The 16502-nt window shown below is 45.1% G+C and overlaps 1 protein-coding gene across 6 annotated transcripts in view; it reads right to left on the bottom strand.

Annotated features, from left to right (window-relative positions):
- Positions 1-11396: 11396 nt before the first annotated feature.
- Positions 11397-16502, bottom strand: part of LOC120831593 (putative E3 ubiquitin-protein ligase HERC1) — a 34132-nt gene continuing 29026 nt past the window's right edge. For all 6 annotated transcript variants that reach the window (XM_040197132.2, XM_078088079.1, XM_078088078.1 and 3 more), the window contains 15 exons: positions 16332-16470; positions 16009-16190; positions 15743-15898; positions 15522-15644; positions 15223-15325; positions 14601-14770; positions 14358-14496; positions 14097-14266; positions 13792-13961; positions 13498-13663; positions 13308-13384; positions 12930-13182; positions 12672-12824; positions 12050-12355; positions 11397-11946 (listed from right to left, as the gene is read on the bottom strand). In XM_040197132.2, the coding sequence (XP_040053066.2) occupies positions 11761-11946; positions 12050-12355; positions 12672-12824; positions 12930-13182; positions 13308-13384; positions 13498-13663; positions 13792-13961; positions 14097-14266; positions 14358-14496; positions 14601-14770; positions 15223-15325; positions 15522-15644; positions 15743-15898; positions 16009-16190; positions 16332-16470 (2493 nt within the window). In that variant the 3' untranslated portion in view covers positions 11397-11760. The remainder of the gene's footprint in view (positions 11947-12049; positions 12356-12671; positions 12825-12929; positions 13183-13307; positions 13385-13497; positions 13664-13791; positions 13962-14096; positions 14267-14357; positions 14497-14600; positions 14771-15222; positions 15326-15521; positions 15645-15742; positions 15899-16008; positions 16191-16331; positions 16471-16502) is intronic.

The following is a 16502-nucleotide window of genomic DNA, read 5'->3' as shown; positions in this document are numbered from 1 at the left end:
TCAGATGAGGCGTTGAAAGGAGTGCAGGGACCCCTGATGAAGGCACTGCAGCAGATCCGCGTGGTGCGATAAGGGTGGAGGTGTTCAGCTCAGTGGTGGTCAAGGAGGAACCAAGGTCATTTGCCACCGGCAGAGTCTCGTGTTGTGGGATATTTCATGCCGTGAATCCAGTTTTTTTTTATCCCATACTGGCCCAGAACAACAACAACAACAACAACACCATCAAATGATCACGTTTTGGGTGAAGAAGAAAGTCACTCTTCATCTTAAACGCTTAACTATATCGGACCGGGGGTAATTGACCAATGAATAAACATAAAACAGCTCACTGACGATCAATACGAGTAATCCTCACAAGTCAGGCTCCGTGTAATAATGATATGCATTTACTTTCACAAATACAGGCCCTAATGCCTGTTCATCACACGTTCATCACACGAGGCTTCTCACTGGACACAAGATGACAGACCTGAATGTGAACTTGAGCTGCTGAAGTAGAAAAGTCGCATTCTGCCGGCTGTGGAGCATCGGTCCAGAGAACATCCCCAAGCAGACGTAGCTTTTTTCATCAAGATACAAAATCTGTTACTGACGCATTCGACTGGTTTGGATTGCCGTAGCAGTGTTAATTAGCACTCTAAACCGATGCAGTATTTATGTTGTTCTCTGTTTGGCGGGACAGGAACCTCCTGCTCCGGCCCGTATCGCCCGGGTCCCTTAATGTTTGATGGACCATTTGGAATCAAGTTCCCTCCAGATGAAACATTCCATTTCTTTATGAGTGATTTATTTGTTTCGGATGCGATGCGGATGGTAAGAAGTTGACCCTGAACTGTCTCCAGTGGAGATTAAAGAGGTGAAATCATGAAAATATCTTCTCTTAAATTGTTTCTCTTTCTTTTCAGCTTTTATTAGACACAAAAAAAGACTCAGGAGTAAGCGTTTGAATTCAGGTATTTCGAGCTCAGCCTTATAAATAATTAAGAAGCAAACAATGGCGAGCTGCCCGGGTTCGATCTCAAGCTAATGAATCCATCACTAATGACTCACTTAGCTCATCGGGCTCGACATCCGTAGAGGCAACATTAAACCAGCAACACTTCAGACTCTGTTAGCTTCAAGTGTTAGCCGGAGGTGTCCGAGCGGTTTGTTGCTCTCGTCTCCGGAAACTCTGATTTCCCCAGAGGAAGAACAGATCCTGTTTGAAAAAATACTGCGACTTCGAACATGGCTGGGGGTGAGATTCACTGACCTAATCTGGTTGTTGGTGCTTTTATAATCCCCGGGTGGATTTACCTCGTCTGTTACTTATTAGTCAAGTGTGATTTGCTGGTGCCCAATGGCGGTTCTGTTTTTAGAGGTTTGTCAATCTGTAATTTTATTTCTTCTGACTTTTTAACCGCATGCCTCCTTTGATCTGGACATCGTAAGTCAAAGAAGCAGCCGAATCAGTCTGTATGTGAGATTAAAAATGACTAATGAAAAATGAATAAAATAGTAGATAGTATTGAAGTCAAATTATTATTTCAAAGTGACACACACATTGTAGGCACAGTGGAAGCTGCCGTAAATTATTGTTACACTCTCTAGATATCTAGTGACAGAAGCAACTTAAATCTCCTTCCGATTCAAATCTCAAAAGTGATTTTAGATTTACAGTTGAGCCATTCTCATTCTGCTAGCGTGTACAACGTTATCAACTTAGTTTAGCTCGTTAGCATGCTAACAATGGACTATAAACATAAGTATGAATATTTCATGAGATATTTTGTGCACGGCTGAAGAAAGGCGAAACACCTTTAGACCGCTGTCATTGTCACAACCCCGCGCTATTTATATCACCAGCTGGTTATAAGCAGATTAATGAGCCAGCGGGATGGAGCTGGTGGAGCAGGCGGCAGGAGATGAGGTGTCCCGGGTCAGTTTAACCTATAGATTAGCACAGGGACATGAGGCAAGGAGGAACTCATTCAGACAGAAGACACCGTGCTGGTTTACGAGCCACGTCACTTCCAGCCCAAAGCCCTTAACGTCTGACATGTATCATGATTTGTCTCTTCCTATGTTAATGATGCAGAGCGATGTGAGCGATTTCTCTGACCGATATCTGATTTCATTGCCACCCGCCTAAATAAGAGGTCGCAGTTTAAATATTAGTTCCCGTTGAGCCAAAACAACGTTCAGAAAGCTGTGGGCAGCAACTCTCAGGCTCATACAAGCTGGTCATACAGCACCTGCACAGCACAGGATGGCAGAGGGCCAAAATAAACTAGTGGCTAGTGAAGATAGTCCAATATCTAGCCAGACAAAAGCAGAGCTAAATTATCTGGAAATGTTTGGTTAACATTCAGCCGACGGGGAGGAAGAGGATTCCAATGCAGTGCTCATTTTGTGCTGCTGAATCTCTTTGGGGGTATTCCAGCTCTATTATTTCAATAATTCAAGACCTTGTCTACCACATCATATCATTAACTATAATCTACTACTGCTGATCAAAATATTCTTCCATCTAAACACATGTAGATGTATTAAGAAGCCGTGGCTCCATATTTGATATCATTAAAAAATACAAGACTAAAAAATGTCCTGGATGGAATAAAACAGCACATTTTTACGAAAGTCCACGAGCGTTCTGTTTCCGCACCGTGTTTCCTGTAACTCAGCAACACCGTTTCATTAATAGTACATCAGTTTAATAAGGACAGTAGATGCTCCTCTTCTTCATTATATATTGCTTTCTCTCCAGAGCCTGCAATAAATCTGCGTTGGCAAGACGGACTGAGGATGACTCAGAGTCAGTCCAGCACATCACACGACATCACATGGAAAAGCAAAAGCAACCCCTCTGGCTCTGCAGCTGTAAACCCCATTGACGGACATCAAGACACACAGAAAGGCTCCAGCTGAGTGGATCCACTGTCACTGTATTTCAGAGGCGGCGGTTGCGGGAAGATGGCAGCGTGCCGCAGTTTACTGGTGTTATAAGCACGAGGATGCTTTCAAGAAAATGAGTTTTCACAGCATCCCCACTGATGGATTGCACTCAACCTTCCACCCTTGTGGACGCGGTGGGCAGAGGGTTCCTTCCCGTTTCCCTGTCCTTCTCACGCGATGCAGGACACGGCAGGAGGTCAGTCCGAAGTCGCATTTATCAAGAGTGGCACGTGCCTCGTATATATATTTGCATTTGGATCCCGAAGGCGAAACGCGTCCATTCATACTTTATGTATGAATAATAACCTGATGACGACCTTACTATGTCTTTTCTCAGCTTTCCTTCCTCTTGTGGCCGACAGAAATCACCTGCAAGCAGCAAAAAGTCGGTTTACGTGATCTGACCTCCTCATCGTGCTAATGATGAAGCCAGACTAACACGTGGTGCACAGATGTTCCAGCTACCAGTGCAAAGGCCGCCACCTCCCACCCCTCCCTTCCCTCTGCCAACATCTGTACCGCTGGAGGTCAGCGTACCATTCCCCTGCTTTCATCTCATTATGCAATTCCCGTTATGAATGTGCTTCATGGGTTTTTCCAATAGAGATATAAAAGATAATTCTCACTCAGGGTCACTGTGAGTCTTTAATACGATGCCACGATGTTTTACACGGACCTCTTTAAGATATGATGTGTCTCGTATAAAGTAGATCATCGTAATAAGCCCATAACGAAAGGTCATATAGTGTATCGCCTGTCATTTTGAAGCTCACACGTCATCACTTTATAGCGGGAGTTCAGCTTGAGGGCACCGTGCAAACACAATGCAGGTTACTGCAGGTTAGTACTAAATGTACTCATAGTCATCTAAATATCAATGGGGATGGAGGAATGTGTTGAGAGGGGAAATTCACTTTTAATAATGTACAGAGCTAATGAGCTAAATTCCTAGTTAGCGCTTCCTGTCTCCACTGACACGCTGGACTTACAGTACACACCTTCTCAAGACGTCTGCCTGCAGGGCGACTATCTGTGTCTCGCCCCTATTTCTGTGTGTGTATCACAAGAACAGTAAACACAACAATCACACCAACTGCAGGATACGAGTGCAAAGAAAAGACGATCCATCCGAGACTAAATGTTTGGGACCATGAGGTTCACATTGCCTCTATTTTAAGGTTGTGTCTGTATGTCCCAGTGGGGTGAAAATGCTTAAAAATTGTCGAACAATTTCAGTAGAATCAGAAGCTGGGGATAAATCACAGGCGCGTCTGAAAATATAATCTTCGAGTCTTTGATGTTAGCACAACAGTACAGGAGTTTTATGTAGGTCAGGTTAATAAATTGTATTTTTGTAACGTGAAGTATAAGATCAAATCTTGAGTAATAAAGTGGAATTATTCAGCAGGATATTCTCTGAAAATAACCAGATACACCACATATATCTGTTTTCACTCTGTTCCACGCTTACATAAGCAGCCAAAGGTTACCTAAAGCTAGCTTGCCATATCCTGACATCAATTGCATCTGTAAGTTGCTGCAAGTTCATACACAACTTTTTGCTTGCTTGTTGATGTTGTCATCAAATGAAAGCCGGATATTATTAGGAATATTTCCGTCACTGTGTTATGTCTAATGTTTATTCATGCAAACATCCAACACCCGTTGTGCCAAAACAAGTTTGGTCTGGGTTGCAACACACAGCACCCAAGGGTAGACCACTGGCAATGCCTCCCCCCCGCCCACCCCCTCCACCAGGTTTCTCCTCCACCCGTGTCTTGTGACCTTGTTGGTGCTGATGCAGAGCTGCCCCCACATTCATTGTACCTGGGGTACCTTTTCACCGGCCACGTCCTCTACGCACACACACACACACACACACACACACACAAACATGCAGTTACGTTGCTAACATTTGCTTGGTGCACGGCCCGTCTGGAGACGGCCGCGGCTCTTTCCTGCTCTTCAGACTAATGGCCCGATGCGGCAGCCACTTGTGTTCTCTGCACCGATTCCTCCCTGCAGAGCCGTTCATCCGCCCGAGACGCGTACATTTCTGCCCCTTTCTCATGAAACCGTTGTCCAACTACGTCCCCAAGCAACAATCAAACACGCAGAAAGACGCTGCTTCTAACTGCCAGGGTAAACGATTACATTCAAATCCGCCGTGTGAGGTTGGATTCAATTGTATTTGAGTTCACAGGGGTTTTTTTCACTGTAATGTAGGTCCTGGTTTCTGAGACCCCAATGTGTTTTCACTGTATTTCTCCTGCAGGGACGGAGGTATCCATGCAGTACAGGCTGTATGTTCGTACACGTGCTGCGTGTGTGCACATGCACAGGCCGCTTCTGCAGCGCTGTGCCGTCTCCTCCCTGACAAAGCCTTTGATATTCACTTCACGAAAGGCGCCCTTCATTAGCGATTAGACTTTTCCGTCTCCCTTTGACTGTCAGTCTTTTCCCATTTTGCTCATTTATTTCATGAAGAAGTCAAATTCACGCATCACGGAGACGGGGATGGAAAGGTGCATTTGACAGTGGAGTGAACGGTGGGGATTGTAAAGGAATATAAATGATAAGAAAGGTTGCCACAGCCATTTCGGTCCGTCTGATTGGCCTGCAGACTGAGTTAGACAGCATGGCGAAGACTGGATGACAGTCGACTGTACTGTTTGCCAACGTTAACATGTTAGCTCGTGCCTTACCACAGGTGTCACATCAGTGCCGGTACAGCCCTGACCTTTTGGGTATTTTATCACCAACATCTGGTCCTGCCCTTCCTCCTGCGTCATCGTCTCTCCTGTCCCACACCTACGATGTGTGATCGCTGGGCTGCATGTGTTATGACTTCCAAGAAAAATGCATCTCTGAATGTCCACGCCAAGTTACATACGGGAACATCAAAGTGTTTATTTCTGCTGCCCAACTAAACTCGTTTAAAACGCTCAAACCACTTAACTACCGTACCAAATGTATTCTTCCATACACACACGCCACCTCCTGTGCTCGCAAATGTTAGTACATCACTAATCTAGCAAAAAAAAAATTTGCTAAGCCTAAACCGGCGTGTACATTTATATGTTTCCGTTTTTTCTTTTTTTCTTTTTTTTCAATAATCATGGTCAAGCTCATCAGACGGCTACATGGCCAGATGGCATCCACCAGATGTGCATCATTACCGAGAATACAAAATGATTCCTGATTTCAACGTCATTAGCAAATACAAATATGAGAGTGAGAAATTGGGTGGAGGGTCTGAGGGGTGTGTGTGGGGTGTGAGGGGGGAATCCCTATTACTGAATCAACAAATCAAACCGGAATACCCTTCGTGTTTTGATCCCATAAAGAGGGGGTGGGGGGAAGGGGGGGGGGGGTATTCATGTGTCACCCCTGCTTTAGACGGGCTGGTTCTCGCAAGGTCCCCTTGCCCAGATGCTGTTGCGTAATGGCTCATCGGAAAAAAAGCCAAACATTTTTTTTTAAAAAGCTGTGTTTTTCAGCATTGGCTTCCAACCTCTGGGAGCAGACAGCCAGCTTTGGCTGCATGAGGCTGAGCCGCTGCCCGCTGCCAGCCCCCGGAGGTAAAGCCGCAGCCATCGATGATGAACCGCCTGTAAGCCGGAGGATGGAAGGACACTCTGCCTGCGCAACATCTGTAAGCCATCCAGAGTTACCAAACAACTGTAGCTTCTTCGTCGTCGTACACATTCAGCCCATGATGGATCCTAATCGAAGCAGGTTGAGGGCCGGTGAGGTCGTTCTCCGCTCCGTTCTCCATCTTTCGCATCTCGGGTTCAGTCTCATTACCCACATGGAAAAATTGGATTGAAGCAAAACACAAAGATGAATTTAATGTGCTGTGAATGTAGGAGATGCTGCAAGTTTATTTAAGAAAATACAGGAAAGAAGTGACAGGGCGTAACACAACGTACAGCCGAGGCTGATGGGAATGTCATATTTGGCAGGCATTTAGTCATAAAACAACGCATTGAATTTTGGATGATCCCCATTGCTAAAAAGTCAGACGAGTTTTTTTTTTAATTCTTCAAACAAAGAACATGAACATCTGTATTCAGTTTCACAGCAATGGTTGAGATGTTAAAGGAGAACATCTCAACACCCATTGGATTGGGTGGCCAATCAACTGGATTGTGTGGCAAACCTTGGAGCAGATGCTGATATTTAACAGGATAAGTTAAACATCAGCATGGAGGAAATGTCAGATGATCATTCAAGTCGAATCTCATGAGAGCGTAAATGTCCGCACGAAATGTAATGGCAATGCAATAGTTGCTGACGTTGTAAACTCAGATTTATTACGAAAAACATGTAGACACTGAGTTGCTGGCTGGGCTTTACTGCGCCCGTGTGCTCAGACAGAATGTGAAAGGTTTTTAGAGGCGATCAGACGGATCAGAGTGATGCAAACGTGCTGCTGAGGGAGAAATGCTTTATAATTGAGCAAAAATGTTGCTAGTGTCCCGGGGCTTAATCCATCGGCTTCAACGACGTACAGAGGTGAGAAGAAGAAGGAGAGAGGGAAATTAAAAGAAAGATGTGGCAGGGTTGAACACAAACAACAACTCACATCCGGCGAAGCTGCACACGAGACTTAAGGCCTTCCGCCGCGTCCCCGACGTCCACCTGAAGCCTGACGTCCACCTGAAGCCGGACCGCATTACATCACCGAATGAAACTGGACCGGACTCTTGGGTGTCTCGGAGGAACACGGGTCACACGCCGCCGGCCCCCGTCCGGCCTGTAACGGGAGAAGCCAGGGTGCCGCCCGGACACTCACACGAGCCTCAAATGACCGTGTTGCCCCAGCAAACCAGTGACCCGCGGCCAAGTGCCTGTGTTTTCAGTAAGGCAACACTCATTCCATTCATTGCCCCGGATGAAACGCAGATTTTTTTTCATTTTCTTTTTTGGGGAGGGGGGGTGGGGGGGTCAGGTGATGTTCCTGTGTAGGTCTCACCTTCTTTGACTAATTAAAAATTCAGAATGGAGAAACCTGCTTCTTTCTCCAGAAGGCTTGGAAATCGTCCCACTGCAAATGCAACGAAAAAGAACGTAATCTTTTCTCTCGCAATTAAAATGTCATTGCATTGTTGAACATTTGTTGAACAACGGGACGCCACATTTGTCAAAACTGTGGAGCTCAAACTAGAAAATCCCTGTTAGTGATTAACGCTCTCTGAATAACAATCAGCCATTGTTCCAGCACTTTGTTATATTCTACTTAGTTTCCACATTATTACATTCAAGGTTTGTTCAAAGACTGTTTAACCCTTTTTCTAAGTAATATATAACTGTTGATTTTTGTCCTTACCATGTTGATACTGGAGTCTGCAGAACAATGCAAAGAAAATCATCCGTCTTCCTGCACCGCTTTCCACAATAATCCTCTCGTGATGGCTGAAGAACAATAGCGTGTGTGGGGGGGAGGGGGATAAAAATATATATCATTGGGATGCATTTCCTTTGGTGATAGCATCATTTGGTCTGGACATCTAAAAGATAATAGCAGGCTCAGTGGAGCGAGCTCAATTCGGTTTTTGAAGCCTGGGGCTTTTTCAGAGCTAACAGACGAACATTTTTAGATGTTTACTGATGATATTCTCCATTGTTAATGCATGAATGTGTTCTTCAAACACCATATTTAAACAACATCTCAAATTTAGATTGTTACACCGATTAATAGCGCTCAATGCAAAAAGACCGTAAAACAGGCCAATGTTTTATACCGTTACGTCCAATTGAAATATATAGAGCAGAGTCACATTCTGAACACAAAAACGTGGTGGTGTGATTTCTTGTTCAAACCATGAGTGACGTTATTCTTGCGGGATTGGTGGTAACTGACAAAGTGAACACATTCTAAACAGTTGTTACATGTCAAACAAGCACTGTGTTGGAGAAGTCTAAATAACTCTTGACGGGGGCCCTGGAACACGTCAGGGATCAATAACATGTACTGTGTAACGGACCTTTTCAGAGAATAGCCCTTAAAGGGTTATGTCAGCACTTTGGGAAATTGATACCGTTCTCACACATCTGTGTGTTAAATATGACGCCACAGCATGAAGCAGCCAGCCTTGTTCTGTCCAATAGTTAGAGCTTTGGACAGAAGAAAGCCTTTGTCCTTGTTTCCAGTATTTATGCTACAAGCTAAGCTAGTTGCCTTCTGGCTGTAGCCTCATACATCAACGTTAGAGTGGAATAAAATATATTTCATTTTGTCAAAAAAGCAAATTCATGCATTTTTTAATATGTCGAAAGCAGATCTATTCAGGTTTAGAAATATCACGTCTCTTTCACATGACAGCAGAGCTTGTGAGTCCGTATGCTGAATTGCTTCCACGCAGCACGCTCAATTATCATTTCGACCCCCTGCTCTCTTTCCACAGGGCTGCCTTAATTCATGCGGCCCACTTTATAACAAAGATGGCATCCTAAAGGATTGCTCGCCACGACGCGGGTCGTGGATCATCCCGCAATCTTGGCTTCACCGAGACAGATTTCCGCGGTTCTAAATGTATGAAAAAAGCAGGATGATTTATTTTGTGAATTACACCTGGGTTAAAGCAAACCAAGGTGGCCTAGTTAAGAGTGCTGCCACGCAAGCAGTTCTTGCTCCCTCTGTTTTTTTTCCGTGATGCAAACTAAAGCCGGCTGTACCTATTTGTTTATAACTAGAACATCTCAACCCATTGAGATGCACTCAGGTTTTGGACGTACATCCAGTTTATTGAATGAGCTGATTGGGAGGAAGAGGGAGCCGAGATGAACTGACAGTGATGTGCATCATCAGCAATATAGGATTTCTCAATGGTCTGAATGGTCTTTTGAACTTGCATCAAAGTGCAACGACCAGCCTGCCCTCCTGTGGCAGTAGGAGGTAGTGCATAATAATGACCTGGTCTCTTCCCACCCTGATAATCAAAGGTAAAGCCAGTTCTACAGTACATCAACAGTATTGATATGCTTCACATACAGTAAAGGACTGCAGTTGCACATATATTTCACACGTTTATGGAAAATAGGAATTGCAAGGCCTCGGCTTATTTGGTGAGGTGCCAATTTTTTTATTCTATCCATGCAGTGCTTTTGTCAAGTGAATTTGAATGAGAAAAAAAAAAAATCCTGTAAATTGAATATCACCGGCAAGCAATTTGTCAGAAGAGGATTCATTTTGAAAGGGAGCTACAGTTTGTCCCCAGCAATCAAAATCATACCAGGCTCTGTACTCTCCATTTACCTACACTTGCTGCTGCAGAACAAAACGTGAAAGCGGAGTCCAAAGATCCCTTTCGGGGTCTTTTGAATCCCGTTCAAAGCCCGTTCGAGCTTTTTTTCAAGAATAGTATTCTGAACAGGATTTTTGTTTGAGGTTGTATATGTTTTACTGGATATCCATTTGAACTCTGTCCTCTCCAAGACCGGTACATTCTGACACAGGTACATACCACCTATGCCTACCTTTTGAAGTTTCCTACAGTCGTACAAAATATTTGAAATAAATTCTCGACATGGCCTCTATAGGATGTACCTGTACCTGTACCTGTTGAGATGTTGAATGTTATATTCCTATACGCCCCCCCCCTCTCAGCTGGAGGGCTGCTGACTGCAGGAGGAATTCTGCCTTACGGGCCACGCTGCTCACAGGCAAACAGATGGGTAGTAAGGTCACAGCAGACATCTCTCATAGCACAGACAAATTGCAGACGCACCAACCGCGCTGACTCAGGACAACATTGGACCAAGGAGAATCAAACTAAGAATATTTTTTGTTGCTTTGCTTGCTTTTTCCCTAAATAAATAAATACATCGGTCTTACATAAACAAACTATATTCTGCCAAAGTTACTTACACTTGAGCAAAATACATGCTTTTCCTGCTCGTCCCTGCCCGCAGTACGTACGGCCTGCGCTAGGGGCCTTCTCAATATTGCCCGCAGGAGGCGGGTCTAAGAAGCCCTTTAGCCAATTTTTGAATACATATAAAAATGCACAACATACAATTTAGCCAATCAGCGTCCTTGAATAGACAGCTTGGGACAAGCACATTTTCCGTGATTTCTTTCATGTTGGAACACATATAAAGTAGCTGCAAAATAACTGCAAAGTGTTTTTGATAGCTTAATTGTTTGCATTATGCCAACCTGGGTTGGTATCTGAAATTGGTTTGATTACCCTACCTAGAACGTATTTCACCACAGCAATGTTACGTCATGTAATTGTGCAGAATTGTAGAGTAATCTGAATACTAAAATCACACTTATTCCTGCCAGCAGGTGTAGCTTTTGAACTTCTGTATAATGACCGTTTTCTATTTTCAGTTGGTCTTCTGTATGCACACCATGCAGTTGCCATGCATGTGAAAGCCCATCCACTGCACAAGCATGCTTTTGCACTCGCTTAACAGAATATCCACTCAATTCAGAAAGCTACACCAACATACTTATTTAAACACTTTTATTTTACAACAATACTGTCTGTGTGCGACAGGTCATTAAATTATTACATATTTTCAAAACAAACAGGCACATTAACTCCTTTTTTGTGGCTTATTCACCTATCTATTTTAAAAATCCTATTCCGTATCCCTGTACTGCTGATTCAGAGTAAGCACTGCATTAATTACAACACCTTGCACATTTGGAAAAACCCAAAACTACACATGTCTTTTAAATTCAATCCACATATAAACAGTACAGTACACTACCTTACAGGTTTGGCAAATAAAAATCTGTGTTCAGTGCATAATGTGCATGGCATGGGAGGAGATACATTCATCACCAGGTTGACCCCCCGCCGGCCTCCCTCAGTCCTCTGTGTCGGAGCTGTCTGCCGGGTCGGTGTTGTGGGTCAGCATGTAGTTGTCCATGTCGATGGAGGGGCAGTTGTGGATGGAGTAACGCAGACGCTCAGCGAGGATGGCCTGGCTCGTGTACGGAGGCAGGCGAAACAGGAAGAAGCAGGTCTGTGCAGTAGGGAGGCCGTTGATGGGCTGAAGGAAATGATAAGGCGGAGGGAGGGTTACGGTTTGCACCATTAATAGGTTTGCCCTTGTGAACAGGCTTACACTCATTTCTCGTTAGCGAGGCCCTCACCCTGTCAACCTTGATGATTTGGAACTTCTGTGTGATGTCAGCTGGGTTGGAAGGCAACCTGGACCGGCCAGAGACGAAACGGAGGAAAAGCACTCTCTCCTCATTGGTGAACTCCTCCAAGCTCTGCCAAAACCAGCCAATGAGCTCGTGGCTCTCGGCGATGTCACGGTAACGCACCAGCTTCTTCAGCATCTCGACGGAGACCTCCGGCAGGCCACAGACCAGCTGCTCCAGCTGCTGTGCCGTCAGCAGGGAGAGGAGGGGGACGGGGACGATGGTGGACATGCCCTCTCTGACTGCTGCCACCTGGACACGACAGAACATCGTCAGCTTTGATACTTCTGAGGACGAGATAAAGGGAACACCAACAACAGCACAACAAACAGTCTGTCTAGCGAGCACTAATGGAAACTGGTGGGAAGGCTGGTGTTTAAAATGGATGATACAGTGGGGGAAATACACTGTTTGGGGAATTTAGATAGCAGTCATTTGAATAATAATAATAATAATAATTTCTTCTTCTTTTAAACAGGCCACTCTGGTATTTTTTTAAAGGAATAATATGACACATTTTAACCTGCTTCTATCTGCTAAATCCACCTCATTCAAATTCATTTCAAACCTGTGAATCCATTTCATGGAGCCGGTAGTCCAGAGCTCTCTCAACGTATTCAGTCCGATTGCCGAAGGTCAGGGAGATGTTTTGACCTCCAGGAACTACAGGTACCAGCCTTCCATTTGCACTGTGGGCCATGAACGAGTCCAGCGGGATCATCTTCATAGGGAGGGAATTGTAGCCGTATAGAAGAAGCAGCAAGGGATTAGGAATCAAAGAATGAAAAGATAGTAGGGTAACTCGTCACTGTGCATAGTATCTCACCACATGGAAATTATCCTCTGTGATTCCGCTGTTGTCCAGGTGAAGGATGCCTTGGAGGGTGCGGTAAGTGAGCAGGTCCACCTCCTCCAGGTCAGGCTCTCCGAGTGGCATCGAGCAGAGCTGTTTCCACACCCAAGGAGCCAGATGTAAGTCCAGAGGTTTCTTGGTGCGGATGGCCACAGCCATGAGGATGCCCAGGAAGCGAAACTGGACCATATGATCCTCCAAGAGAGCCGCTGGGTTAAACAGGAACCTTTCAGGGTACAAAGACAAAGCCAGAGGTAAAGATTTTGTTTTATGAGATTGGATGTTCTGTTATGCTTTTAAAGCGATACGGATTCCATTGATGACTGTCAGAAGAGGAGTAAAAGTGTGCACCTGTCAGTGTTACAGCCCACATCTGCAAAGCTGTTGGGAGAATGAATGAGAAGATCCACGACACCAGACTGCAGCTCCTGATCAAAAGACATTTTATTTCGTAAATTTACGAGCAGCAGAGAATATTCCAGGCTGCATTTTGAGCTATCTGTGTTGCTTTTAGCACTTCTCAATGTGGTTTCAATAGTACCTGGCACATCTCAGTGATCGTGTCATCAAACACCCCTCCGGCATCGTCAGCTCCCTCTCCAACGAGCTTGACCTTCCAGGCTCGCGACGGAAGCCGCAGCTCCAGAGGATTCAGGCCCACCACCTGCTTGGCGATTTGCACAAATATGGGTTTGCTCGAACGCCCTCTGTGGAATGCAGAGGAGGGGACATTGGATCAAATCTTCGATGAACAAATAGATATAAAATGAATAGAAAATTGCTGTATAGAGAATGGACTTTGGTTATTGAAGAATGAATATTAGGTCACCCTTACCTTGTGGAAATCCGTTTCACAGTGATCTGTGGCCCATAGGTTTTGCCCTGGGTCATCGTCCTCCCGATGGAGCGCACCAGAGGCAGAGTGTTGACCTTGGGTGACAGAAGACCTCTGAGATCCCCCCGGATGATGGCTGTCGTCCCTGAACTATAGCGTGATGTGAACACCTGGATGTACGGAATGAAATAGGAGGAATTTAATGAGGCATGAGAATGAAAAAAATGAGAGCGAGCAACAGAGATTGTTGACAAGCCGCAAAGCAAATGATGAACGTTAAAAGGCAGAAAATGAGACCAAATTACCGGATTCTTGGCGTCCAGGTTGAGCAGCCTCCAGGACTTGTACATGAGATCAGAAAAGTGGTAGAGAACCCTGAGGCGCATGCTGAGGACATCGGGGCTGCAGTCTTTCAGAGTGTTGTACTGCGGAGGAACCAACTGGGGAAGGCCGAGCTGGAAACTTCCAGAGCCACCTAGAGATGCAAATGGAGCCCTCGGTTTATAGCTTTTTATAGATCAAAGCTCCAAAGAGCCTTTGCTGGTGCTGCAGGACTGAGTGTGTACCTGAGTTTTTTATTGAGGTAGAGGGGGTGGTCCATGCTGAACTGTGGCAGCGGCCAGCAGAGATCTGTCTTATGTTTTTCCCCTGGAGGGTTGTTACGAGCGTGGGCTCTTTCACCGGGTTTGAGTGTCCAAGGCCAAGCTGCAACAACCACATAGAATTAAACAGTTGTGCCTCTGATATGCAATAAAAGCACATTTCAGACGGTTGAAGTGAACGACTGTATTCTAGAGGACGTTGTTTACCTGCCCCTCACTGTTGCAGCCCCAGGTATAGACGTCTCCAGTGGAGGAAAGGGCGAGCACATGTTCACAGCCCACGGCGATGTCTTCTATGAACAACCCCTCCAGGGACGGCACCAGCTGGGGGCGGGATTTATTCCTCATCATCGAGTCCGGCAGACCGATCAGACGCTCTGAGTGCCAGAAGGAAGCCAAGTGACACGTTGGCTTATGCAAGTGTGCACAAGAAATCAGCCAAGAAAATTGTATTTTAATTTTTGCATGCCGCTTTCATTGTCCCGAGTAAGTTGGAGAATTGATTTTCAAGGATTTTCAGGAGAACATTCCCTCTCCGTCACACATTAACTCTCTTTTGCCAATCAGAACAATAAATAGCTTAAATACCGAATGTGTCAAAATCTTCAGGCTAAAGTGACTAAGTTGTAGCATCATACATAGAATACACTGTGGGAGGCAGCGATACCATTAGTGCCAAACTATTTTAGACGTGAAAACAAATAAACATGAAATCTTCATGTTTGTCTTTTTTCTGTAAAGGTAAAGTTATTTACACTTAAAATAATGCAGCATAGTTGTCTCAGAAGCTAAATGGAGACACAGCACAGCAACACTTAGTAAGACGTACCTTGTCCAAATGTGTAAACATGTCCATAACAGGCCAACGCCACAGAGAACTGAGTCCCGCAACTGACCTTCTTAATTCCCCTGTTGCAAAGCTGTTCCACTTTCTGAAATTATGAACAGCCCAAAAAAGAAAAAAGATATTTCATCTAAACCAAGTGAATAAATACCAAAAGCAATGACTACAATAAAGGGAATCACAAGCATGACCTTTGTATTCCCCACCACCAGGTAATAACGTAAACCCCTTGTGTTTTGTCCTTGGAGCATTCCTGAGTGCGAGCCACGGCAACGCTAACTTACCTGAGGGTAGTATTTTGCCGTAGAGGAACCAGTTCCCAGTTTGCCGTAATCCCCGTCTCCGAATGCCCACACAACCATTCCGTCGAGGGAGAGCACCAGTGTGTGGTTGAGACCACATGACACCTGAGAGAGGTAATTCAGTAGTTGTGTTAAAAGGTTCCTAGTTCACTGTGGAAACCGCGTCACCATCAGAGTTAAAACAAACACAGTCCATTTCTCACCTGTCCCACATGATATCCCTCGAGGGCAGCCACCCTTTCAGGGAGCAACTTGTTGGATGTTGACCTTTGACCCAGACGACCGGATTCACCGCTGCCGAAGGTGAACAGTTTTCCATCTGCTGTCACCACTGCTGAGTGCCGGAAACCACAGGAAAGCTGCAAAGAGGATGAAAAGCCATGGACATCTCAGAAGACAGAGTTTGTCTGTGTTTAACACTTCAACTTGAGTTCCTTGAAAACATTTTTCAAAGCAGGTTTATCTCTACCTGAATGACCTCTTCTCCTTGTAAGGCCTCTATTTGTTTAGGTCTCCTCTGCCTTTCACTGTTGCCATGGCCCAGTTTTCCAAAATCTCCATCCCCCCAACTGAACACCTCCCCAGTCTCAGTCAGGGCCATCGAGTGTCCATCAGATCCGCAGGACGTCACCAGCTGAGTCACCACATAACCTGCCCACAGACCAGAGAGACAGCAAGGCGAAATTTCTCAAATTAAAACAACAAAGCTACAAAAATACTGCTCCTTTATGTTTTTGGTTCTTTTCTATTGCGGGTATACATTTGAATCCATCACCCGAAGAATTACTGTACCTTGAAAAGCAGAGATGATAGTGGGGACGTAGAGGTCATCGGAATTTCCCTGACCTAGTCGGCCGTACTGTCCTTCCCCGACAGCCAATACTGTCCCATTGGACTGGACCAGGAAGGAACAGTTCTGTCCACACACCACCTGAATGACAAACGCCCACAGAGGGAGCAGAA

This window comes from Gasterosteus aculeatus, chromosome 14 (assembly GCF_964276395.1).
Source record: "Gasterosteus aculeatus chromosome 14, fGasAcu3.hap1.1, whole genome shotgun sequence".
Classification (NCBI taxonomy): Eukaryota; Metazoa; Chordata; class Actinopteri; order Perciformes; family Gasterosteidae; genus Gasterosteus; species Gasterosteus aculeatus.
Note: the sequence above shows the minus strand (reverse complement) of the source record. Positions and strands in the feature narration are given on the sequence as shown.